The 26,723-nt window shown below is 50.0% G+C and overlaps 1 protein-coding gene across 3 annotated transcripts in view; it reads left to right on the forward strand.

The window, feature by feature from the left end:
• FAM135B (family with sequence similarity 135 member B) overlaps positions 1-26,723 on the forward strand; it is a 287,754-nt gene that overhangs the window by 203,345 nt on the left and 57,686 nt on the right. For all 3 annotated transcript variants that reach the window (XM_053208135.1, XM_027063841.2, XM_027063842.2), the window contains exon 7: positions 561-687. In XM_053208135.1, the coding sequence (XP_053064110.1) occupies positions 561-687 (127 nt within the window). The remainder of the gene's footprint in view (positions 1-560; positions 688-26,723) is intronic.

The following is a 26,723-nucleotide window of genomic DNA, read 5'->3' on the forward strand; positions in this document are numbered from 1 at the left end:
CCAGGCCTGTGGCGCTCACCGGATACATGTTTGAATACATGAATTAAACGTATCATATTAACTTTATTTCCCGTCAGGGCGTGAAGCAGGGATGTGGGTCGCTTGGACTGGATCCTTCCAGGGAGATTCCTTGAGTACCTGTGATGCTCTCGCTCTTCTACAGGACAAATGGAGGCTCAGGGAGGGGAAGGGTTGAAGGAGCTCACCCCAGACTGTGCCCCGAAGGGAGCAGACACAGGACTCAGACAGTAGCAGGTGGAGCCCCCGTCCTTCTGTCCCTCTGGTCCTGGGGCCTTGGAGCTGTGCCTCGGTGTCTTTCGGCAGGTGCACGGTTGGCCTTTCCGGGCATGTTCGTGTTCACAGAGCAGGTTGTGTGCTGTCTTCGCTTCCCAGGATCGCGTGCCGGGTGCACCCCTTGTCAGGCCGGCATCCTGAGGGGCAAACTGCTCCTTCTAAGTGGCTTATCTCGCCGTGTCCCACTGACAGCCCGGAGGGGCAGAGCCAACCTCACCATCGCTTTCTTCACACTGTTTCTCCCTCTTCAATCCCCCGCCTTTCAGTTTTACCCGTCCGGGAAGAGGGTCCTGGCTTGGTAAAGGCGGCCCAGACACGGGACCGGAGCAGTCCAGCCTCTCTCTGGAGAACCTGGTCTTCGGAGCTGGGTACTGCAAGCCGACTTCCTCGGAGGTAAGGTCCACACAGGACGTGGCCCCGGGGTCAGATGCAGCTTCGCAGGGGTGCGTGTGGGCCCCTTCCTCTCACCCGTCCGTCCGTTCCTTCCTTTCTGTGAAACATATTCCTCATGACGGACCCTGGGGTGGACACTGTAGGGTCCTCTTCTGGGCGGTCCCTTGCGAGGGCACGCGGTGAGCGGCTTCCCCCGGACGACATGGTAACCTGGACAGCCCGTCGGCCGTGAGCCCCTGTCAACGCCCGCCTCCGTCTCCCACTTGCTCACTTCTCTGAGCCTCAGTTTCCCCCCTTGAAGAGTGGACTCACAAAGATTCAGTAATCTTCTGGGGTTGTGTGTGGAGCCATCGGTGCGACGAGTGTGAAGGTCCTAGTCCAGTGCTGGTATTCAGTAGGCGCTCAATAAATATGCACATCCTGACCGTTCCCTTCTTCCTTCTTCCCAGTCAACTCCCGTCATTACCTCTCTGTGAGGCGCAGGGCTTTGGCCACACTCAGGGTCGCTGTGCCCGGACTTCTCCTGAGCCAACACGTCATTACGTTTGTGAGGGACTTGCTCAGAAATAACCAGCCTGCATTCGAGACGGATGGAGGGAGGGGCAGATGATAGTATTTCCAACTAGCAGTGACATATTTATGTAGACACAATATATATAAAGAGATCTGTTGAAAAGAATTGGCTCATGTGATGATGGAGGCTGAGGCATCCTCATGACCCATCCCTGCAAGCCGAGGACCCGGGAGAGAGCCAGTGGGGGGCTCCGGTCTGAGCTCAAGTGGGCAGGCAGGAGAACGCGGGTGTCCCAGTTGGAAGGCAGGCAGGGAAAGGACATTCTCTCACTGTCCCCTTTTGTTCTGCATTTTCTTAGCCGGTCAGCTGATGCCGCCCACCTCGGGAGGGCGATCGGCATGAACTCGGTCCGCTGACTCAGGTCAGTCTCCTCCAGAAACCCTCACGGAGACAGCCGAGATAAAGTTTTACATGGTGTCTGGGCACCCGGTAGCCCGTCAGGTTGCCCCAGTGAGCTGTCACACAGTCCACAGTAGAAGTGTGGAAGTCTGCCTACCCAGACACGAAAGAGGCACCCCCTTGTCCCGTGCAGCCCTGCCCCCTCCTCACATATCCGGCTCTGCTGGCTCTCCTGTGACATCACCTCTCCCTGCCTGTGGCCCAGCCAGGAGGCTTGGCCGCAAAGGTGGCTGAGCCATGCGTTTCTCCATCTGGTCCCAGCCGCGGTGTCTCGTGTTCTCACGATGCAAGGAGCTGAGGAGAGAGCTTCTGAGACCCTCCTGAGGGGCAGGGGACCCAGACCCGGGGCAGGGTTCTGTGCCCAGGAACGAGCAGCCTTTAAAGCCAGATAGAACTTCCTCGGAGGTGGGCTCCAAACACTTGTAGATGCCACCGAGCCTCGAGGCACCAGTGTCCTCAGCGTTGACACTGGACCCAGCAGATAGTAGCAAGGGGGGTGGGAGTTTGGGACTTCCTGCTCCCTCTGCGTATCCCCAAGGCCAGGCACTGACCCTCCATCGTTAGTGGGTGCTGTGTGCGTCCCGTGGATCAGCCCCAGCCCCCTGCTGTAGGCCCAGCCCCTCTCCAGACTCCTGATGGGTAGACCGAGGCCTTCGTTGTGACCACGTCACAGAGCCAGGGCCGCTTCCCCCTCAGCCAACTTCTCACTCGCCCGCATGTGCCTCCCCAGAGGATCTACCTGAAAATCTCCAGCTCAGACCATTTCCCAGGTAATGTGGTGTAGGACGTTAGGGAATGTCAGAGATCGGTTCAAAACATTTTTGACACATGTTCCAAGACAAGGGCCTTTTCTAGGTCCACGGGAACACGTGGGGATGATTATGCTACAGCATCTCCCAGAGGGAACTCTTATGCATATCCTCTGATGCCTTGTTCAGATGCCACCACCTCTGAGAAGCACTCTCTGATTTCCTAGGAGGAAGTTCTCTGTCCCAAATGTTCCCTCCGTGGTTGGCTCTAGGCATCTCTGTCTCTCCTCCGCCTGATTCCGAGCGGCTGCGGATAGAGGCCAACTCACTCAGCAGCACATCCCTGGGCCCAGCACCGTGTGGGGCTGCCCCTGGAGACTGTTCAGAACCCTGGACCTGGGACGGGCTGGGGCGGGGGACACGGACTCTGCCGCATCCGAGAAGCCGAGCATGACCCAGCCAGATCTCTGCCTTTGACACGGTGTGACATGGGGGAGAGAAGATTATGGTGTCAGGCACCTGCCACGCTCCCCAACGCCATGTGACTTGAGGGCGTTCATTCACCCTTGCAAACTCAGGTTCTCAACTTGAGAAAGGGATAATACCTGCTTTTAGAGAGGATTTCAGGAGTTAATATGTATAAAGACTACAAAAATAGACTCATAGCAGGAACATGATACAGTATAGTTTTTTCTTCCCCTTTCCGTTTCTTTTCTTGGCTATTTTTGGGGATGTGTGTCAAAGAAGACATCCCTGTCTTGTACAAGAGTCAGATAAAATAGCTTATTTGTGGGTACTCAGCAGTGAACTTGCTCATGGAGCTTAGCTCAATGGGTTATTTTCGGGACCTGATTCTTTCCCTGTGTATTTTCCATTTGGGTCCCATCCAATTATGCGGGCTCAGTGCTGCGCACCCACCCTGTGCCTTCCCACCAGGCAAGGGCTGCTGAGCAGAGAACAAAATCCACTCCCCCTGCCTCCCCTAGGAACGGTGCATCCAAATCCCCAGGAAGCCCAGTACATTAGCAAATAACATGGGGATCCACGAAGATTGCAGCATCAGCTGAAAGGATTAGAGACCAGGTGTTGCCTTCAAAATAAGCCTTTCTGTGCAGAGACGTTTGCAGAAGCTAGAGCGTTATAGCAGAATGAGTTGACTGCATGAAACATCATGGGTCCCTTTCCCAACAGCCGGGCCCCTCCCTCCCTCCCTCCCTGTGTGCACCCCGGCTCTTTCCTCTTTCCCAGCTCCAGGCGGCTGGTGCTTCAGATTAGAGTTGGAGCTCCCATCCCCTCCCCATCGAGAGCCCGGCAAGCTCTGCCCGAGGGGAATTATTTTGCCTCTCTGATTTGCGGCTTATCTGTCAAAAAGGGACACTAATGCCTGCCTTGCAGGGTTGCTGAGAAGATTAAATGAAATAAGCATGTAAGAGCCTGGAGCGTAAAGCCCAGCACAAAATGCTCAGTAAAACCCTCTGTTGGATTATTTTTCTTTTAGTTTATCCACATAATTAAATCGAACGTTCCTCCAAGAGCCCCAGTGTGGTCTTGTGGGTAGGACATTGAACGAAGGGTCTTAGGTGTGGTTTTGTTCTTGGCTTTGGCACTAACCTGCTGTGTGACCTTGAGTCAGATCATTGCCCTCTCTGGGTCTCAGTTTCCTCATGTGTAAAAGAGGATTGGACAAGATGATGCTGGAGGCCCCCTTTAGTCCTTTCTCTGCTATCTTCCCTGTGATATCCCTGTCACTGCCTGGTGCAGTTGGGGACGTTTGACACATACTTGACTTATTAGTCCAGATTCTCCAGAGAAACGGAACCAGTAGGATGTGTGTATGTGTACACACACGCACACACACACACACGCATGCACAGATCGATGCTAAGGGAGTGTTTCATGCTTTTCTGGAGGCTGTCAAATCTGAAATCTGCAGGTTAGTTCAGCAGTCTGGAAACACGATAGGAGTTGCAGTTTGAGCCCAAAGGCAGTCTGCTGACCAAATGACCAAATCCTTTCTTCTTGGTGGCAGGGGGTGGTCAGTCTTTCTTTTAAGACCGTCAGCTGATGAGGTGAGGCCCACCCACGCCATGGAGGAAAATCTGCTTTGCTCGGAGTCTAATGACTTAAATGCTCACCTCATCTAAAACATACCTTCACAGAAACACCTAGGATAATGCTTGGCTGAGGAGCTGGGTACTGTGGCCTGGCAAGATTGGCACGTAAGATCTGCGGTCACACTTAATAAAGTGCTCAGGATCAGGAATCCACTTCTCGAAACCAGGATAATCCCTTTCTCCCGCCAGGGATGCTGCGCACTCCCAGCGTCGCTGAGATCAGTGGTGTTGTTCCACTGCCCGGGGAGAGGATGGCAGCCTGGTGGATGAGCACAGGCCGTAGGGTGTCCTGGTCCTCAGAGCTCAGCCTCCGTGGGCAGGAGCATCGGTACATCATGTGCTCATCCATCAGTCACATGCTTAGTCCCGACTAGGTGTCGGCCTCCCCATGTGCCGCAGGGGCCCAAATGGATGCACCTTGGCCTCTTCCTCGGTGGGTCGTGGGATCTAGTGCATGAGGCAAAGCAGTAATCGAAGCTTTAAAAATTCCTCAATAGCGTGTAAAGTATGATGCCGATCATTTCGCATTGAGTTTTTGAACACCTGTTCCGTGAAGCCGTGGACGCCCAAGGGCTCCGTCAGTTTCACCAGCCACCGTGTGGGATTTCCTTTTGCAGGTGAAGAAGCCGGGACACAGGTTTAGTTCTGTGTCTACAGTCATAGGACTGGGCAGCCTCTTGCCACGGCCCTGCCCGGTCAGTCTGCTGCTTCGCAGGGCTGGGTGTGGTCTTTCTGTGTCCACGGCGTGTGCCTGATACAGCACGTGTGCTCAGGAGACCTTTGTTGAACGAGCACCTGTCGGAAACCGTGGAATCCGAGAACATCTGAATGCCAGAAGATAAAAGCCCTTGTGAGTAGACGTTAGGCATTTAACTTTCCAACAGATGTGTTCCACCCGATGCTTTGAGCCTCCCTGGCCCCTGGCTCACCTGTGGAAATCACAGAAGCCGTGCTGGGGGGGGGGGGGGGTAACTTGTGCTCTGCCGGAGCAGATGAACACATCTGAGACGAATGTGTTGGCCACCAAAGTGAAATCCCTCCATGCTCATGTGACGTAGAACATACTTTCCAGACCCAGGAGTGTGTCATTGAGAGAATATTCCAGACTGTGGCTCTGGGGCCACTTTCCTACTAAGTCAGGTGGCAGAGGGTTGTAAACCAGCATCTTCCTGGAAAGGAGTGATGCTCCCAAAGCACACGTATACAAAGTGCTGAGCTTTACAAAGCCTTACACGCCAAGCCTTGTGGCATGACAGCCCCTTGCTGGAGGCAGGCATATGTCTGCAAGGGCTGGGTGGGGTGGAAACCGAGGCACAGGGCTGATCTCCAGGCAAAAGTCTCCCACCTCCTATATATGCCCTTCTTCCTACTCTTCTGCTTCCACTTTTATTGGGCGCTTTGTACTTCACCCTTGCTTTAAATTCGCCCTTGTTATTGTAAACATCCTTGTATCCCTTTCGCGAGCATCCGGAGTCCCACGGCTAAGGCATGGACGTTCATTATTGCTGTTAATGCACCATCATATTGCCTCTCGACTGCGATGCGTCTCCATGAGCAGAGATGCTGCTGTCAGTCTATTCACTCATCAGATATTTATCAAGCACCTACCATGTCTCAGAGACCGGGCAAGGGGTTGGGGACACCATGCTAATGGGAATGTCAGCCTCAGCCCCCACCTGGTGGGGCATCTTCCTTTCTGTAGCCCCCGGCACCCATTCGAGGTGCTGGTCACTGCAGGTGCTCAGTTAGTGTTGGATGTAGGTGAGGTAAGCTGGTGCACCATGAGGTTCTTGGTTACATATGAGGGGTGACCACAGCCGACGTAGCCCTCAGACATAGTAGGTCCAGTACCCAGGACCCAGGGCCCATAATACTTTGGGGGCCAATGGAATGTTTTAATGTCTTGTAAAATCAAAACATATATATGCATACACACACATATGCATCTACCTGTATCTACATATGTGCATGTATATATGTAATTATGTCATTCCAATCCTGAAAATAAAATTTTAAATATATTTTCTATTTTCTAACAGATGAAAAGTCCCAGTCCCCAGCAAAGGCATAATCTGGCTCTGGGGACAATTACTATTAGCTTAGCTTTCATTTTTACTTCCTGATTACAGACACAAGAAAGCACAGCCCGGTAAACCCAGATGTTCTCCCCGAGGTGGACAGGTGCACACTTAGCACTGAGCTTTCTGTTTAGCCCCGTGCTTTGTCAAAGCTCATCACACCAGTGTGATGCCCGCCTGGGGAGTGGGCTGTACAAGCATTTGTGTAGGGATGAGCACAGACGACTTTGCAGTCCGTGGACGCCATGTTCTAAGGTTAACTACCTGGGGACGAATCCGACGTCATCAGGAAAACACAATCGTTATAGAAAGAAAAACATGTTTCACAGTTTTAAAAATTGTGTTGAATGATGTCTGCTATTTCAGGAATTAAGATGCCAAGCACTGTTGTACTCGCCCTCTGTGCTAAAATTAAATAGTTTATAACGTTGCAAAACAAATAGTAAATTGCTATCTGGTGCACAGCCGTGATGGGCTTTGACTCTCTGGTGGGTTGCATTCATCTGTGTATGAATCCAGCGAAAATTCCATGGGTCATTTCCACAAAAGAATATAAATCCGTGAAAGTGGACTTTTCATGCAAAAGTCTACAGTATTGCTTATTTATGCACAACACTTTTCATTGGCGAAAACCACCGTTTTTCCTCGTCTCCTGCCTTCGGAAGCCTTCCTCCTCTCCCGAGTTTCTAGGCACGGTGGGAGGTCACATGGCAAGGACGAGGCAGAGCAGTGTTCTCAGCATCCAGTGTGACAGACACCCAGTCAGCACATACTGACTGATTACAAGGCCAGGGGGCAGCACGGCGCACAGGCGAGAACACTGGATTTGAGACGGACCCCTGGCAGGGCTAAGGTCAGGTTCATCCGTGGATTACCTGTGAGAGCTTGGCAGGTCATTTGACCACTCTGAGCCTCTGTTTCTTCTTCTTTTCTTAAGGGGAGAGTGAAATGTGTTCACCCTGTAAGGTTTGCCTGGGACTCAGGAGGGGAAAGATATTTCCCCCTTTGAGTATCCCTGTCTCCCCTCCTGTTCTTCCTCCTACCCAGGGACGGTGTCATGGTGTCACCAAATGTCACACTTACCTTTTAATGTAATTATGTCTGTGAGATGTGCTGAGCACTTACTCATCTTAGGCTCTGTGCTGAGCATTTTTACTGTGCTTCCTCGTGGCTCCTGGAATAGATTCATATTATAGAGGTAAGGAAACTAAAGGTCTAGTAACTTCATAGTTGCCCAACACTAGGCAGCTGGTCCCCGGCGGGGCCAGGATACATGCCCAGGTCCCACTGCATCCAGCCAAATTACTTCCACTTGCCGTCTCCTAGAACCCTCCCAGTAGGTGGACAGCCGTGTCCCCCACCTTCACCACCTAGTGCCGGGCAGGTGGCAACAGCTGTCTCTGTAACCAGTGCCTCTATGATGTTTCCTCCTTTTCGTGGTTGAGGATCCTGAGTCTAAGCCATGCCTTGTCTTCTCATTAAGGCAGCGGTCATGTTGGAGCACCCGGGTGGCTCAGTCGGTTAAGTGTCTGACTCTTGATCTCAGCTCAGGGCTTGATCTCAGGGTTGTGAATTCAAGCCCTGCATTGGGCTCCAGGGTGGATGTGAAGCCTACTTAGGAAAAAAAAAAGCGGTTATATTTAACATTGAGGTGGGCAGAGTGGAGCGATGGTCAACAAATCAGCCCCAATTCTATCCTCGTGGAATTTGCAGTTTAGGCAGAAAAAGGAAGGAGATTGAAAAACTAATCTCATAGGAGATAGATGCTAACAAAGAATTCATCTGCAGTGCTCTAGCTGGCTGGAGCACACAAGAGAGGGGCCCACCCCCCAGGGTGATTGACAGAGGGCTTCCCAGAGAGAGGGACTTTAAGCAGGGAACAGGACGCAGGACTCTGAATCTAGATCCGTCTCTTGCCATGGACTAGTAGTTTCCTAAATCCTCTGTCTTCCGAAAGCAGACATTAGTAGGGGCCTTCCAAATCATTTGGCCCATCATTTTTTAGAGAGAGTCGTTTCCTTGCAACTTCATTTATTGCTTCATTTACCATGTGTTCGCAGGGTACTTATTTTGGTTGTGCTCATGTTGGAGTGGACAGACACGGCCCTGAGAGACATGTGGACTCTAGACAGGAGCTCCCGGTGCAGGGAATCAGGCCTCATGCTGGTCTGCTAGTGAAGCACAAAACAGGGCCGGGTGCTCGAGACTGGGACACAGTCCGGAAGCACTTCCCAGAGTGAAAGAGCTCTTGTCTGAATCAAAATGAGTGATTGTCAGCTGTGGAATGTCAAGGGGTGGGGAAAGGTGAGGAAAAGTAGCATCGAGGCCCAGGGCAGTGAGGGAAAGGGTGTGGCACATCTGGGGACTCCAGGGAGGCAGGGTGACCAGACCTGGGGCTGGGAAGGTCACCAGTGGCCCGATCACTGGGGACTCTGTAAACCTGGTTAGTCATGACAGTACCACATGCGGGGGATTGGCATGATGGGATGAGTTGTCATTCTCGCCGCTCTGGACAGGATTGATGGAAGGAGGTAGGGCTGGGGCAGAATCCGCAAGAGCCTGGAGTGGAGGCCTGGACCATGTAGAGGTGAGGTGAGCAGAGTAGAGAGATGGATGGATGTCATAGCTGCAACTGAGGTAGAATGGAAGGAACTTGAAGAATCGACCTATTTGGTAGCTGTGTGTCATGGGTCATAAAGGGCTCTGCTGTGAGCTAGCTTCCTAGTAAGGAGATTTGGCACACTTGATTCACACTAAAGTGTCAGTGGCTGAAATCATCCATTGTGGGTGACCTTGATTTAGGCATTTACATTTTTTAATTTATTTTTGAGAGACGAGAGAGAGAGAGAGAGAGAGAGAGAGAGAGAGAGAGAGAGAGCATGAGCACAAGTGAGGGAGGGGCAGAGAGAGAGAGAGAGAGAGGGAGACATAGAATCCAAAGTAGGCTCCAGGCTCCGAGCTGGCATTGCAGAGTCGACTCAGGGCTCGAACCCATGAACTATGAGATGATGTTGAGGCCGGATGTGTGTTCTGTATTTGAGCCTTCATTTGATAAACATCTTATTGCGTATCTAACCTGCACTTCATGCAAGACTCTGGGAGTTTAGCTAGGAGCAAGGTATACGTGCAAGAAAACGCACCAATCTCTACTTAATCATAGTGTCTTGGATGCAAAGGAGCTGCTCTTATGGGGCCCCTGACCTGGTCTGTGATATGGGGGAGCTTCCTTGAGCAAGGGGAATTCAGGCTGTGACGTGAAGGATGAGACATAGCCGGAAGTGGGGGGGGGGGACGTAGGGCTGCCATGTACAGTTGTGTAAGTTGTATGCTCCACAAAGGCCCCTGGTGGAGGAGGTGGGTTGGGACTGAAATCCCGCCCACTTTCCACTTGCCAAGCCAAGCATCAGTAGGGCAAGGGAGCTTCCCTCTCTCCCATTGATCCACCAGCAGGGAAACTCATTCTGGTTGGCACAGAGGCAACCCATGGACAAAGAGTGGCGAGAAAGAGGAAGAACATTTGAGCTGCGTGTACTGTGGCAAAGACCCTGGGCTGGGACAAGGTGTGGTGATGCTGTTGCAGTCCCTGGGCTGGCACCCAGTGACTGAGAGGGGGAGGGATATGAGTGAGGCTCTGGGGGTGGGGAGGGAGCTGTCACTTGCAGGAACCTGCAGCCTGTGTGCGGAGGGTAGCAGGGCTGACGTCCCAGCACGACTGTGATGAGCGAGTATGGCACGGGTGTGAGGCACCCAGACGGTGTTCTGCAGCCCCCCAGCAGCCTCACTTGCAGCACCCGCTCTCTGCGCAGGGTCATTGGGCTCCAGCCACCACCATACCATGAACGCAGCTTTCCTAGGAAGGGATTGCTCAGGGAGGGAACAGAAGGAGAATCACAAAGGCCTTGGCAGGTGTTGGATCTGACTCTTGTCCAGTGTTGTGTGTGAATTTGAAAACCAGGTCCGAACATAAAACACTGCCCTCTGAATGTGTGTCCAGAATCTCTGAGCCAGTTCCTGCTGAATGGCAAGAGCCCATAACTGACTGTAACTAGAATATCGGTAATTCGTTTGGTTCTTTCTTGCCGTCTAGCTGGGTGGGTATCTACCAGTGGATGTCTTGATGTCGTGGAGAATGCCTTTCCTAGTTAACGGAGTCTTGATGGAAGGGATGCTGACGTGGGAGCCAGGATTTCGAGACTCTAGGACCATTTCCCCCCAGAGTGTGCACTGTGACCCCGGCAGACACACCCCGAGCATTTGGCTTGACTCAGGAGATGCAGAGCACTGGCGTGTGGGTGGAGAGAGTGTGAAGTCATTGAGGAACCGTCCCCATGTGCCCTGAACACCTACAGTTAGTTAAACTATAAGGCTAGGCTTTGGGGTGCCTGAGTGGCTCAGTCAGTTAAGCGTCCCGCTCTTGACTGCAGCTCAGGTCATGATCTCACGGTTCATGGGATTGAACCTCACATCGGGCTCTGCACTGACAGAGCACAACCGGCTTGGGATTCTCTCCTCTCTCTCCACCCCTCTCCCACTCATGCTTTTTCAAAAAGAAGTGAACTTTAAGAAGGAAACCACGAGGCTCTAGTCAATGATGTAGGGATGTAGGTGATATAAGCCTCTTCTCCTTACTCTCCAAGCATCTTGCTTGATGCTCCGGGCTTCCTTTCTTCTGTGGTGACCTGGGGAGTCATGTGTTTGGGACAGCAGTGGCACAGAACAAAAGAACCAGGATAGGGAGACATCGTTTGGGGGAGAGCCACACAGGAGATCCGCTGACCTGTATCAGACTTGAGAAAGACAAACACACAAACTTAAAAATGTTAAGTAACTGAGATTTATGGATTGCTTGTCGCAGCAGTTAGTGTTACTTAAGAAAAAATGTTTCTTTCGATGGTCTAGCCTTATCAGAAAGCTAAAAGCATGGCCTCGACCTTAGCAATCAGGGATCTGGAAATGGAGACTCAGCTATCAGAGGATGGGCACACGAGGACCTGTGTTACTCAGAGGCAGGACATGGGGTAAACTGTCACCTCTGAGGACTTGGAAGGGAGACTGAAGGCCGTCTGAGCTGTGTCTGGGGCAGGTCCTCAGCCTCGGCACTGTTGACACTTTGGGACATTTAGGGAAAGTCCATGCAGAAATTTGGGGCCCGGCAGAGCTGGAAAAGCCTACTTCTTTTGGAACAAAAACACTGAAGTTATTTTAAAACTAAAAAAACAAACACAAGAAAACTTTGACAGAGCCCAAGAAAACTTCTCTGTTGAATAAAGTGGCTTGAGGCAAACAGCAGATTCTCCTACATGAATTCTCCTACATATCGACCCAGAAAACTTCAAGGCAGCTTCTATTTACTTTCTATAGAGACCTGGGGGGGGGGGGAATAAAGAAATGCAGCAGACTTAAGGGCACGGGGACGAGACTGGAAACAAATAGATTGACAGCCTACTAAATTTTGAAGAAAATGGTGTTGTAGAAGAAACCACAGACTTAGACTGGAAGACTGATTGGCTATTTGGGGCTAATGTCAACCCGTGGGCCTCCAACCCGTGGGCCTCTTGCTGGAGAGCAAGAGGTAGGCTTTGAACGCTGTCTGTCCCCCAGGGACTGTGCTCCCTTCCACCCAGCCTCCCGGGAGGCGGACCCAGGGACCGCGAGCTGCATGGACCCAGGGAGATGGACCAAGGAGTTCTACCAGTAGTGAAATTTGTGCCTCATCACGAAACCTACAGACCTATGTCTGCGGTGGGTTCCCCACTCTCCTCCATCCCTAATGGGAATGTCCATGTCAGTTTCTCCTTCCCACTCCTACCGTTGCCCGTTGTGAAGGGCAGTTCATTTATATTCTTAGGTCTTTGGTTGTTGGACCAGTAAGAACCATATCAGACCCAGTGTCCACACTGCCTCCCCCCCCCCAAAATCCGACAGCTGGAAGGCGAGGCAGTGAACACCTGTGACCAGGGCTGCCCCCCTTGCACGAGGGTGTGGCAGGTGTAGGAAGAAGAGGGGAGCAGGGTTGGTGATCAGAATGACAGTGGTGGCCGACTGGCTGTACCTCCCCAGTCCCATTTCATTTAATATGCACGTGTGAAGATGTTTTGCCAGGCCTCCCTTGCGGTTAGTTGAGGGCCGTATGCCTGGGTTAGAGCCAGTGGAATCCCTGAGTATTTTCCCTTAAAAATATTGTGTGATGCTTGAGGTTATCTGTTCATTCTGTGGTGCCTCTGAAGAGTGTATGTCAAAGTTGGGAGTGGCACAAGATGGGAGGACCCTGGATCCCTGAGTCTCTGCTTCTAGGAACACTGCCCACAGCACTGCTAACCCACAGTGGCCTTTGTGTGAGTGATAACTCACTGAGAGCTCAGGGTTATTTGTTATTGCAGCGCTATACCAAAGACGAGAAGTCTGATGCACAACACCTGTTTAGAGACTGTAGTGTGGTCTTGAGATCCAGGATGCTTGGTGGGGTTTAGTGGAAGATGGGCCTGATCACGAGAGGTCTCCAACGTCTGGTTCAGACGTCCTCAGTGATTCCTTTAGACCCAGTTTCTAGCAGGCCCGGTGTCTAGGCTACCAAAGGAGGGACACACAGCAGGTGTAATGCAGGAAGAGAGCACACAGGATGTGAACTCAGTGACCCTCTTAAGTGATTTCCCCCAGTGATGAGAACACCCAGCAACGGACCGACTGGCTATTCGGCGACAGCGTTGCCAAGGTCTGGGCGAGTGTGCTGTGCACGTGGATACACATGGGAGCACTTACACAGGCACAGGCAGGTATGTTTGCAGGAGAAATGAAGCAGTTTCCACAAAAGTAGCTGTGTTCTGTCTTGAACGCGGCGAGCAGAGGACCAGGATAGTGCACACCTGTTTCTCCCTCCTCGGTCTAAGCCGCTAGCTGGCCCAGGCAGGGCAGATGGGCCGCCCGATGGCCGAATGGAGTCCTGGGGACCGGGGGGTCATCAGGGCCCCTCCGTACAATGCAGGAAGCACCCGCAGGTCTAGCTACTCTCTCCCCTCCTTCCTCCTTTTCCCAGTCTCTCCCTGGACTGAAGATGAGCTTGCAGTTTTAAGAGGAGGAGGGAGAAATGGAGAGAGGCAGCCTCAAGGCTGACATGTATGTCACTCCCCTCTCCCCAGGAAGCTGGCTCAGGGGGGCGTGTTGTCCAGCTCAGCCTGTCAAACCTACCTTGTCGAACCCCGGCCTGTCCACCACCAACATGTGTCTTCAAGCTTCACAGCTTCGCTGCTCTCAGAGTACATGTTAACACAGGTATAGACTCAGAAGTCCAACACATGGACTTTTGGTAGCTCACGGGTGGTAAACAGCCTTGAACGTGGTACCAGGCTGCCTGCAGAGAGAGCCTTTCCCCGTGGCTTTTCCCGCAGTTGGGGACAGTGCACAGCAGAATCTCCTGGGGAGACTTTTAAAAATATTATGCAAATCTGAGCTCTACTCCCAGGATTCTGAATCAGCCCAGCTAGGCTGGGGTTTAGACCGCAGTGTTTTAAAGATCTCCCCAGGTGAGTCTGAGGCATCGTCCAGCCGAGGTCTCCTGGAGTGGACCAACAGGTACAGACTTGGAGTTGGACACGCTTGGGTTCCAACCCAGGGTCTGTCACTCTGGTCGTCCAGCTCATCACCTCTGAGCTAGAAGGGCGCTCGACGTGGAGTCAGAGCTCCATAACGTCCCTGACTCAACTGGGGATTTGTGTCGTGTCTGTGAAGAAGGCACAGGAAGCTCCACCGTTTATATTTCTGCATATTCTCCTCTGCCTTGTTGATTGCATCGTCCTTTCCTCCAAACGCCTCCCAGTCCTACCCTCTCCGCTGGCCCCAGGCTGGGTTAGGAGGCCCCTCTCTGGGCCCCAAATAACTTCTTGCCCACTCTTGCCTTTATGACCTTTGCATTTCATTGGCATTGCCTGTTTTCTAGCCAGTCCCCTGCTAGACCACACGTGTTGGGGGCAGTAAGTGTTCCTCCAGAACAACAGGTGTGTCAGAGATGGACCTTCAGTGAGTAGCTATAGATGCTGTCTCTGTGCTTCATCCTTCTTAATGCCTGTGATAACCCTCTGAGCGAAACCTCATCACCTACATTTTGGACACAAGGAAACTGAGGCTCAGAGAGAGGAACTAACTTGTCTCAGGTCACACAAATAGAAGGCTGCAGGGGAGAACCCAGTGTGGCAGACTCTGTGTATCATGTGTGTGCATAACCTTTGAGTCCGCATATGGAAGGACCTAGTCTCCAGTGTAAAGAACCTCCTCTCTCTCTTTTAATATTTTGTTCATGTTTATTTATTTATTTTGAGAAAGAGGTAGAGCACAAGCAGGGAAGAGGCAGAGAGAGAGGGAGAGGGAATGAGATTGAATCCCAAGCAGACTCTGGGCTGTCAGCACAGAGCCTGATGTGGGACTTGATATTGTGAACCATGAGATCATGACCTGAGCCGAAATCAAGAGCTGGACGCTTAACTGACTGAACCACTCAGATGGCCCAAGAACTTCCTCTCTTTGACAGCAGCCTCCCAGGCTGCCATGCACTGTCCCTCCATTGCCTTGCCGTCACCAACAGCTTGTACAGAATGTTTCCTTCCCCTAAATATAGCAGAAATGCTCTCTGAGCCTCTTTGTACTCACAACTGTTCCATCTGAAAAAATACAAATTATAATTGGATCATAACTATTCATTGAGGAGTTAAAGATTTGGCATGAGTTACCAAAAGGAATGATTTTATTTTCTGGCCTGTAGGAATGCCTGGACTTGGAACAAAGAACTCCATATTTAATGGGACTGCCATTACTAGCTTTTGTCCTTGAGTAAGTAACTGACCCTTCTAGACTCAGTCTCCCCTGGTCAGTAAGGTAACAGTGATACTTGCCCCCTCTCTTTGACATATTCAGCAACTTGGCCACCTCACTGTATTCTGGGGCTGTGTTCATATTTGGTAAAACTGCAGTGAGTAAGACACACGCTATCCTGGCCTCACGAACAAGCAGGGTACTGCTGGGGGAGTATATATGGCGTATATATATTAAATACGTAATTGCATCAATAGGTCACAAATTATTGTGATAAAGGTTATATAGAAGTGGAGCAGGTGATGTGCTTCCCCCTTCTTTCTGTCATTACATTTGTGTCTTTTCTTATCACCTCCTGGTCCTGCCCCTAATTCTGTCCTGCCCTCTTTCCAGGCATCTCTGCCCTCCTCTATGCTCTCTTCTCTTCCCTTGTTTAGATGGCTTGCTTCTCTGACCCCCTTTCCTCTCTGCTTCTGCCTCCTTCTCAGCTCCCTCCACCCCAGTCTTTCCTCTCCTCCATGTCTCCACCTCCCATTCTCTACCTCACCCCTTTTTCTTCACTATAACTCCCTTTGCTGAGAACTTCTCTGTCATCTGTGCCATTTTTGTATCAGTTTCTACTGTTTGATTTTTCTCCTCATTATGTGTTGTCTTTTCCTGACTCTTTGTATGCCTGGTAATTTTCGATTCAATGTCAGGCATTGTGTTTACCTTTTCATTTTCAGTGCTAGATTTATATGTATTTATTTATATATACATGAAATAAAAATATGAACATGGATTTATATTAACTAATACATCGAAAAACAAATACGTATATATCATTATATATACACAGAGAGAGAGCTTTGTTATGGGATGTGTTTAACTGATTCCAAACTGGGAATCAGTTTGATCCTTCCAGGGCTTGCTTTTAAAGGTTTGCTAGGAGAGACCAGAGAAGTCTTTTGTCTAGGGATAGTTTAGCTGCTGAGACAATGCTCCTCTGAGCTCTGCCCATTGACCCATGAATTGTGAGGTCTCCCACTGTGACTTTTGGATGCCCCCATCATTCCCTGGGAATTGTTTCCTATGCTCTCATCTCTGGTGCTCTGTCCTGTGAACTCTGGGCCCTTGGCCTCCTGAACTCTCAGCGCTGTCTCCTTGGCTCAGGGAGGCTGCCCTGGCAGCCTTAGTTCCACCTTCCTGGATCATGTCCTGGAAACTCCCTATAGGCAGTAAGTAGTAGGACTCACTTCACTTGTGGTCTATGCAGCCTGATGGCCCATGTCTGAAAACTGACACTTCATATTTGTATGTGGGTTATTTTGTTTTTTTTTTCCCAGTGAGAGTGTAAACTTGATTTCTGTTACTCATTGTTGGCTCAAGCAATCACCCCTCCTTCCAACACCACTTTCGGTGGAACCTTTAAATTTAAACATCAGTATACTTGCAGATATTGTTGTGCTATTATTCTATTTCCTGCTTGCTTGTAAACCACGAGCTGAAATCCATGGTAGCTATTTGAATACAGGTCTTGCATATTAATTTTCCTAGACGTCTTTTGTGGGGTAGACGTATATACACATGGCTTGTTTTTATCCTCCTCACCACCACCGTCGTCGTCTTCACGGACGTGTCAAATACACTTCTAAGCTCTTTACATTGATTTACTCATTTAATTATAATGACAGCCTCTGAGCCAGGTTATTATTAGTGTCAACTTTTTTTTTAAGTTTGTTTGTTTATTTCTTTGGAGAGAATGCACATGGACAAGGGGCAGAGAGAGAAGGAGAGAGAGAATCTTAAGCCGGCTTCATGCTCAGTGAGGAGCCTGATGTGTGGCTCAATCCCACAACCGTGAGATCATGAGAGTCAATATCGAGTTGGACATTTAACTGACTGAGCCACCCAGGACCCCCTGTGTCACTTTTGAAATGAGGAGACAAATGCACAGAAAGCTCAAGGAACCAGCTAGCCAGCAGCATCTAGAATACAGATGTAGGCAGGGTAGCTCCAGCATCTCCAGCCTCCACAACTAGGCTATTTGCTTCTTATTAGCAGCTGAACACAGCAGGGCCTTTCCAGGTGCCCCGGAGGGAGGACCAGCATCGCAGCTGCTGACCCAAGTGACATTTGAACTGCCTTTGAAGGAGCTAGGGTCTGGAGGGAACGGTAGGTCATATCTGGATTCCAGGCTAGAAGGATGATCCAGCCATGAGCCAGGAAGTTCCTGTTGGAACATCGTCATCTTTGGGCAACCCAAGCATTTAAAACCCCAGTTATATACCAGCTGGAGTGCCCGTAGTTTCCACCACGGACTCTGGATCCACATTGCTATGTTCTGTTCTCGACTCTACGGTTTCCCATGTGTGAGCATGTGTGTGAGAGTGCATGTGAGGCCGGGCAAGGTGCTTATTCTCTCTATACCTGAGGCAAACTCATCTGTATGATACAAAAATATTACTGTGGAAAACTCCTAGGTTTGGGGTGAGAAGTCAATGAGTTAATTTATTAAAACATGTAAGATGGCACGAGGAACAGGCCGGCCCCCCATATGCTGTTACACAGATTACGGTTTCTGGTGACTGCTAGGCCCCCGCCCATGGGTGCTTCCATCTCTCACCCAGGTAGCCCCCAGAGGAAGGGAGCAGAGCTGGCTGGAGGCCCTTGCAACCATCCAGGCAAGAACCGGACCCAGGCAATGAAAGCAGGAGGTGGGGGCAGGGTAAAGAGTGGGAGGCATTTTAGCGGGAGAATACATAGGTCCAGGTGAAGGAGAAAATCCAAGGGCAACTCCTTCTGTTTTTGATGACTTGGAGAATGGCATGGCCTTTCCCACATTACCTTGAACTGCTCTTTCGACATTTTCTCAGTCTCTAGCTCACATATTTAATCAGATTTGATATTCTTTATTGATGATTGCTGAGTGGTCTCCCTGCATTGATTAGGGCTCTGGGCATTCACTGGTCCCTGGTGGGCATTTGTAAAATGACTGAAGGCAGGAAGTCCGTTCTCTGTGATGAAAGCTTCCCTCTGTAGGTTCCAGGCTTGGCGATTCTAGGAGTCACAGGAGGACCTGACATTGTGGTCTCTTCTCCCAAATATCAGCCTGTTCTCCCAATCAGTGTCATCTTCTCTTCCTGAAAATGAGTGGGACCAAAGGAATATTCCAGACCCCACACTTTGTATCTCTGATGTTATGCATAATTGAGTGTGTTTGGTAGTTTCTATCATCTTGAAAAATCACTCTTCAAATACTGAAATAATAAAAGATCCATCAAAGAACAGTGGTGTAATATTACCTTCTGTTCCCATGGAGACCAAATTGCTGGTGTTCAGCTGTGGGATTATTAATGGCATTTGCCCATATAACGTGTATTGGCTTAACCTGGTAAGCAGCCCATGATATTTATCATCACCTGCAATGTGTTCAACTAATTTCAACTTACGTTTATTGTGGGGGTTTTAGGAATGGTTTTATTTGCCATTTTGATTCAATTCAATTTTCCTGAAGGCCAGATTGCCAATGCCAGGTAAGGAGTTTCTTGGCTGTGTTGCTTAGTCTGATGGGGAACGTTCTGTTCATACGTGGTGTGTATGTGTGTTTAGGGGAGACGGGTCATTGAACAGGATCCCTGGAGTGTAGACGCAGTGGCTATAGCACACATTGGGAGGCACTGTGTTATACACAGGGCTCAGTTTCTGCAAACATGATCTCTTTGGAGTCTTCTAACATCCACCAACACATCTAAGAATGAGACCCATTCTAAAGGTGAGGAAACCAAAGACCTGATAGGCCAGGCATCTAGCCTAAGGGCAGTTATTTGAGCTGAAATTCTAACCCACCTCCGTATAATTCTGAGTGATTGTGCTGTGCATTTGGTATACTAGGCTAACTTACTTAGTAGTTCTGAACAGCACATAAAGCTAGCCGCCTGGGTTGTTCTCAAGGTTAATGTATTTACAGTGATTGGCACATGGTGAATATTGAGTAAACAGTAGCTCTTGTCTCCTGTTTTCCTTCTCTTGTTTGTATTTTTTCTTGTTTTTGCACAGCTACAATTAGAAGTCAAAGATGTTGAATTACTACTATTTTTGCTCATGTGCACAAAAGATTTTTGGTCAACGCAAGAGCTGCATTTACATGGATTCGGTTTTTGTTTTCTGCCAAAGTGTCATTGCTCACATATTTGGAAGTAATCTGAGTTAACCGTGTTTCCATAAACACTAAATTTGCACCCATTAGACTCTACCAATTATACTTGGTATGAAGGGATATAGATTAAACGTGCATCCCATTGATAGCCTCGCTGTTGCTTGGAAGAAAGAGATCGTTTTTGTTATAGAAACAAGAACTCTCTCAATCTAAAAATCTGTCCAGAAGAAACCCTTACATTTCTTGCCTTCTTCCCATGGTTATATTGTAGTGACCTTGTACATCTTATCTTGTCCCCCAGTTTGTCCCCATCACTCTACAAGCTCTGAGGAAGGGACCATGTCTTTCTTGAACACTGCTGTAGCCAGTGCCTCGGACATGGGAGGACTCACTCCATATTTGTGTGGAAATCACTGATGAGGGAAGAGGTGACTAACCCTGTGAGGGAAGGAAGCAGCAGGCTGATTTTTCCCATCTTCTGGAGGAGGATGTTGAGATTCCAAAATCAGTTCTTCTAACACTTAAGCTAAGAGCTCCTTCAACTCTACCCTGTTGCTGTCCAGATATGAGTATCTGGAGATCTATGGATAGTTCTAGCCAGAAGGCACATTTTCCATTAGTTACCACTTATGTAAACATAGGACTTGACATCAGCGGGCACGCTGGCCAGATGCTATGTGGCGATGGTGACTTTGGTGACGGTGTGAATGACAGCCAAGGCTTACATCAGTTATCTCACTGAGCCCTCACGACAACGATGAGGCAACGTTGTAGCTATGGCGTCATCAGGAAACGGGCACCGAATGGTCGTGTTATTTGTCCAAAGTCATGCAGCTGCTAAGTGAAGAGGTTTTGTGGACTGTGCAGCTGAGAGCCTGAGTGAACTCCGCAGACCACTAGTTATGTGGGCTCATACCTCGGTTTCCCCCCTTACAAAATGGTGAGCCTTGCGGCTCTCTTCCACAGACACGGTTTATGTTATGTGAATGTGCTTTATGCGGTGTCCACCAGGACAAAGGTTGCTGTGGATAAACCAGACTTCGGGGAGAGGATTCTCACTCTCCAGTCGCCTCTGTCACCAGCTGATCAGGTGCTCCATTTAGAGGCAGCCATGGCTTCCAAGTGCCATCTTGTTTGCAAACATAACAGAGGACTGACCGCATATATTCCCCTAATGAGTGAGAAAGGCAGCATGTGAGTTTTCTTTTTCTCAGATTTACCCCTGGCCCACATTTCAGCATCCAGAATGAACATTCCTTTCCCGAGGATGCTCTGCCCGACCACCCAGACTGGCTACAGACCTCATGGCTCTCACGTTGCCTGCTTGGTGCAGTGCCCACCTCACCGGAGACGGTTGTCTGTGTTCCGTACCAGACCGAAGGCCCAGGACCGAAGGCAGACCATGGCCTCCTTCACCCACGGCCCCCCTCGGGTGGGCGAGCTCCTGCACGTTGTAGATACCATATGCATGAGGGCTCATAAAGTGTAACAAAGTCCCATCCCTGAGTAGATTTGTCCTCTTATTTAACCTCCCCTGACAATTGTTGTAAATTGTGTTGATAGTGGCTTCATAGCCAGTTTTATTGGAGTCACTTATATTTTTATTGCTGGTCAACAACCCACTGCCAGCACCGACTCAGGACCTCCTATTCCTAAGGTGGGCACAACAGTGAAGCGCTCTCGGAATCCTGTCCCCAGACCATTCCGAGTACAGACAGGGCGCTGATCTGCAGGCTCCGAGCTGTGCTGACTGTCCCTTTCGCTGTGGCATCGTCTGCCGTAGTGTTTATTATTGGAAACGAATCTCATCCCTCCCTGACTTCAGCCATTCTCTCTGCTTCACTGGCCGCTTTCTCTGGGTAGCAGAGAATCCCGTTCCGTATTGATCTCATTCACTTTCCCAGGAGAACCTTGGACAAAACTGATGCTTGCTCATGGCTGCCGGAAAGGCTGCCGGTGGCTTCAGGAAATGCTCTAACCTTTGCTCAGCCTTGCCCACGGGGTCTCAGCCCTCACGGGTGGAGACATCGCGGGGAGCGTGCACAGCGCCCACCGCCCCGGGTGCCTGAGCTGCACTTTCTTGAGAGTCGGTGCTGACGCATCAAGTAATGGCAACACGATCCTTGAGTTCCACTGTGCTCTCTGCCCCAAAGGCCTTTTACCTGGTTGTTCCTATCAGTATTCATCACAGCCCTGGGACGTGCCAACCCCAGGGGTAGAAGTAACTCGCCCGGGACTGTCCACATGACCATGTCGTCAGAGCTGGATTGCAGTATCCAAATCCAAGTGTTCGGTTTGCTACACGACAGGTGTCTCCAGTGACACAGCCATGAATTCACAGAGGCATGAGGGATGTGGTTCCACAGCCAACTTCCAGACCACACTCTGTGCTTCCAGTCAATCAATAGAATAATATTAGCCAAACTAACGCTGAGTTCTTACCCTTTTCCAGCCTGTCTTGAGCCTGTGTACATGTTCCATGATTTACTCTTTACTCGAACCCAGTGAAGAAGTGATTAGTAGTTCCCCCATTTTATAGATAAGGAAACGGAGGCCCAAGGCCAGGAGGGTTGTGAGTGATGGTGCCGGGATTCCAGCCCCAGTGGTGGGACCCTGGAGATGTCGTCTTGGCCAACACATCTCCCCAGCTGGCGCTCTCCTCCTGGGACCCAGGCCCTTGCTGTGTGTGTTGCTAATTTGAGTGAGCTTCCAAGGACCTCGGTCATCCTCGGCCCCTTCCTGTCTCATGCACTGATGCCCTCGTTGCTTCCTGCTGGACAACAAACAACTTCCCGACTTGCCTCCTTTCTTCCGAATCTCTTCCCTCTGTTCCATTTCCTCTCGGCCCCTATGAGATGGTGAGCCTTGAAATCATCCTAGTGACAAGGAAGAGAGACCCTCCCGCCTCAAAACCCACACCCGTCTTCATTCAGCCTCGTCCCCGTGTGTCCACGCTGCTGATATCATCTCAGTTTTATTTTTACTTCTGCAAAAGGTTTTCCTTCACACTCGGTTTTCCTCCTCCTAGTATCTTCTGATTTCTTTTAAATTATTAGGTCATTTCTTATGTGGCATTTCCCTTACTGGCCCAAGAAGAATGCACACGCTTTATTTTGTGCTGCAGTGGCATCGTGTGGAAACTTGATCCTAGCACTCACCAACCTGTCCTGAAGCCCTTCACCTGTGTGCTGCCACACACACCAGATCACACAGGCTTTAAACCCAGAGATCACACTCCAGTAATCCTCTTTATTCCCTAGACAAGCCCAGAAACAACACCCACAAAATGGTCCTTGAATAGATGTGTCCAGGAGTAACTTGGGCACCATGTAAACATGTCATATACTCTACTTAATTCTTCTTTTTTTAACGTTTATTTATTTTTGAGAGTTAGAGAGAGCGTGAACGTGGGGAGGGGCAGAGAGAAGAGGAGAAAGAGAGAGAGAGAGAGAGAGTCCAAAGCAGGTTCCGCACTGTCAGCGCAGAGCCTGATGAGGGGCTCGAACCCGTGAGATCATGACCTGAGCCGAAGGCGGATGCTCAGCCAACTGAGCCAGCCAGGTGCCCCAAGTATTTTATTTAATTCTAAAATATGGCTGTTTGTAATAACACTAACCACAATCAGGGTTAAAAGCATCCAAAACTCTTTTCGAAAGAGATTTCTCTGCTTCGGTGTGGAAGTCATACTAGCAGTAACATTTGAGTAGCGGAAAGGACAAGGTAGCTAACGCGCAACAGTCTCGTTTACGAGGAGAAACGGTGTGGGGCCCTGCCTGGCCGTCTGAGACACGGGCTTGGTGAGGTGAGGGCACCGAACCCGGAGGCAGGCAGCCTGGGGCGGGAGACCAGTGGCAGGGTCAGAGCAGGCTGGTGTTGGGCAGTTAAAGCCGGGCAAGGAGAAGCCACAGGCAGAGGGGCTGGCTTTGGTCTCTGGAGCAGGGCCTCTGTAAGGGAGCAGGGCCACCAGTGGAGTCACCGCGTGGGGCTGAGGCCAGACGGGCGGCCGCAGTCCCCAGGGTGGATGGGGTGCTCACGTCCACTAGCCCCTGCCTTCTGTCTCCTCCTCGGCGAATCCACAGCCCCGTGGTCTTACGTGGCCTGCCACTGCTCTGCTGTTTCTTTCACGCCTCGAACCTGCCCTTCTCTTGCTTAAATCCACCAGAAGCAACTTGCCAGGGAGATAAGCATCCTCAGTATCAGATCCTCGACAAGCTAAAATCCTCTCCCCAAAGGACGTTTCTGCCGGATCAGAGAGCCAAGTGGTGAAGATTTGAAGACCTCACGTAACATAAAAGGGAATCACGCGATGTTGAAAACAATACATGGAATGTGACCACGCTCTGCCCACCTCCTGTAACTCGTGAGCCTGGTCTGATGAGGAAACATGAAATACCACTCTATTACACCATAATGGTATTAATAAGAATAAGAGAATTAACTATAATGCTAATAACAAGGATTATCATTTTGTTCATTAGATCTACTCTTTGTGGAATAACCAAATAATGCACTTAATATCCACCAGGCATTTGGTTTGCTCTGTAGCTAGTCCTGTCAACAATCTTACAGATGGCATCTCATCCCAAAATTGTTTTTATTTTTTATTTTTATTTTTTTAATTTTTTTAACGTTTTATTTTTGAGACAGAGAGAGACAGAGCATGAATGGGGGAGGGGCAGAGAGACAGGGAGACACAGAATCGGAAACAGGCTCCAGGCTCTGAGCCGTCAGCCCAGAGCCCGATGTGGGGCTCCAACTCACGGACCGCGAGATCGTGACCTGAGCTGAAGTCAGACGCTTAACCAACTGAGCCACCCAGGCGCCCCCAAAATTGTTTTTAATAGACAGACTGAGCATGTGCACATGTGGAGCCTGGAGGAGGTTACAGGTTGCAAAGCCAGTGTTTGGGTTCAGATCGACTCTGATGATGGAGTGCACACTCATTTCGCAAAACATACCGTCTGTCATGACTGGTGATTTCTTTTAAAAAATTTTTTTAATGTTTATTTTTGAAGGAGAGAGAGACAGAGCATGAGAAGGGGAGGGGCAGAGAGAGAGGGAGACACAGACTCCAAAGCAGGCTCCAGGCTCCGAGGTGTCAGCACAGAGCCCGACGTGGGGCTCAAAGTCACAAACCTTGAGATGATGACCTGAGTCAAAGTCAGATGCTCAACTGACTGAGCACTCAGGTGCCCCGTGACTGGTGATTTTTAAGAGACACTGATACATCTAATAGAGTTGGAGAACGATATTTTTCTTCTTTAAGTCAGAGCCCTCCTCCAGCTAGACTGTAAAAATACATTCAGCAGAAAGGTGTTTGGGTTTTATGATGGGCTGACAGCTGAACTGCTCGTTCGGTGTGAGTTGTGCGATGTTGTTCTCAATTAGATTAAATGTTAAGAATCCCATTTGCCAACTGCTAACAAAAACTGTTGAACGTCGCACACGGTTTGGGGAATTGCTTGCAGAGAAGAAAAACTGGAGATAAAGCACCAGTGAATCAAAGTGCCAAAGCCATCCGGGTTTCAACAGATAGAGGCGGTACTTTTCGACGTGGGGCATTAGGTGTTTTCGACACCGGAGTGCTGTTTTGACCGCGGTCACCTTAGTTATTTACTGTCTGCGGAGCCCTTGTTAGTAAACACAGTGGTGAAGTGGCCTGTTCACGCCGTTCAGAGGCTCTGTGCACAATACTAAAAAGCGAAGGGCCAGAAGGTCCCCAGTGTTTGGGAGGCCGCAGGGAAGCAGGCTCCGGTCCCCTCTTTCGTCCCCTTCCTATGCTTCCATCTCCTCAGCTCCGCAGAAAGGGAGGCAGTGTTTGCACAGTGCGGATGCTGGAATCATGGCCGGCGTCCTCACTGCCTGCGGGCCTCTGGCTTGTCCTGTCTGCTCTTGGGGACTCTGCCACATCTCCTCCCAACCCTGCAGACTGGCTCGCATGCGCCTCTCTTGTGTTCCCGGAATACAATGGTCTGTTCTTTGTCAGGTGCTCATTCTTTGCCAGATACGCTTCTAAGTACCTCTTTCCACTACCTGTCTTAGTCGCTCGTCACCACAGTGCTTGGAAATAATTGCCTTTGTTATGGGACAGGCAGTGAATGATCACAAATACACAACAGGCTCGGGGCGCCTTGGGCGCGGGGGCTTGGTCTGTTGAGCATCTGACTTTGGTTCAGGTCACCATCGCACGGTTCGTGGGTTCGAGCTCCATGTCAGGCTCTGCACTGACAGTGCAGAGCCTGCTTGGGATTCTCTCTCTCCCTCCCTCTGCCCCTCCTCCGCTCGCTCTGTCTGTCTCTCTCTCAAAATAAATAAATAAACGTAAAAAGTATTTTAAAAACGCATGATGGGCTCAAGACCACATAGAAGGTACACACGATATTCAGCAGAGCACCGCCATGTGACAAGCAGTCACTAGATGTAGACCAGCACGGGAAACAGGTCAAATGCCGTGGCCTCAATTAAGAAGGGTCGCAGTGGGGGCGCCTGGGTGGCGCAGTCGGTTAAGCGTCCGACTTCAGCCAGGTCACGATCTCGCGGTCCGTGAGTTCGAGCCCCGCGTCAGGCTCTGGGCTGATGGCTCAGAGCCTGGAGCCTGTTTCCGATTCTGTGTCTCCCTCTCTCTCTGCCCCTCCCCCGTTCATGCTCTGTCTCTCTCTGTCCCAAAAATAAATAAACGTTGAAAAAAAAAAAAGAAAAAAAAAAGAAAAAAAAAAAAGAAGGGTCGCAGTGCAGGGCCAGCCCTATCACTTTGGTGCCCATACGTCTAGTAGCTTCGTGTTGGACCTGAGGCAAGTGCAAGTAATAACACCGCACAGCAATATTTGATTGCAACGTGGCCCTAGATGTGATCAGAATTTTACTTAAAATGTGCTCAGGTTATTTTTGGTCTGTTAATCTTGACAATTTTTTTTTCATAAGAAACTCCCAATTCCTGACACTGTCTGACAGATCCGTCACTCTGCTTCCTCATCCATAGATGAGGCTGATGTTGACCGGTACCTTACAAGGTTGATTTAAAAGCCCTGGATACACTACGATCTATTATGCAGATACTCTTGTTTTGGTTTCTACGATTGCCATGATCGTTCCGATGAAAGCCATACAAGCTTTGAGCTGATTTCCTATAAAAGTAAACATCCTCATATGATAGCATCCATGCAGTAGCCTCCCATTTGTCTC

This window comes from Acinonyx jubatus, chromosome F2, assembly GCF_027475565.1.
Source record: "Acinonyx jubatus isolate Ajub_Pintada_27869175 chromosome F2, VMU_Ajub_asm_v1.0, whole genome shotgun sequence".
NCBI lineage: Eukaryota > Metazoa > Chordata > Mammalia > Carnivora > Felidae > Acinonyx > Acinonyx jubatus.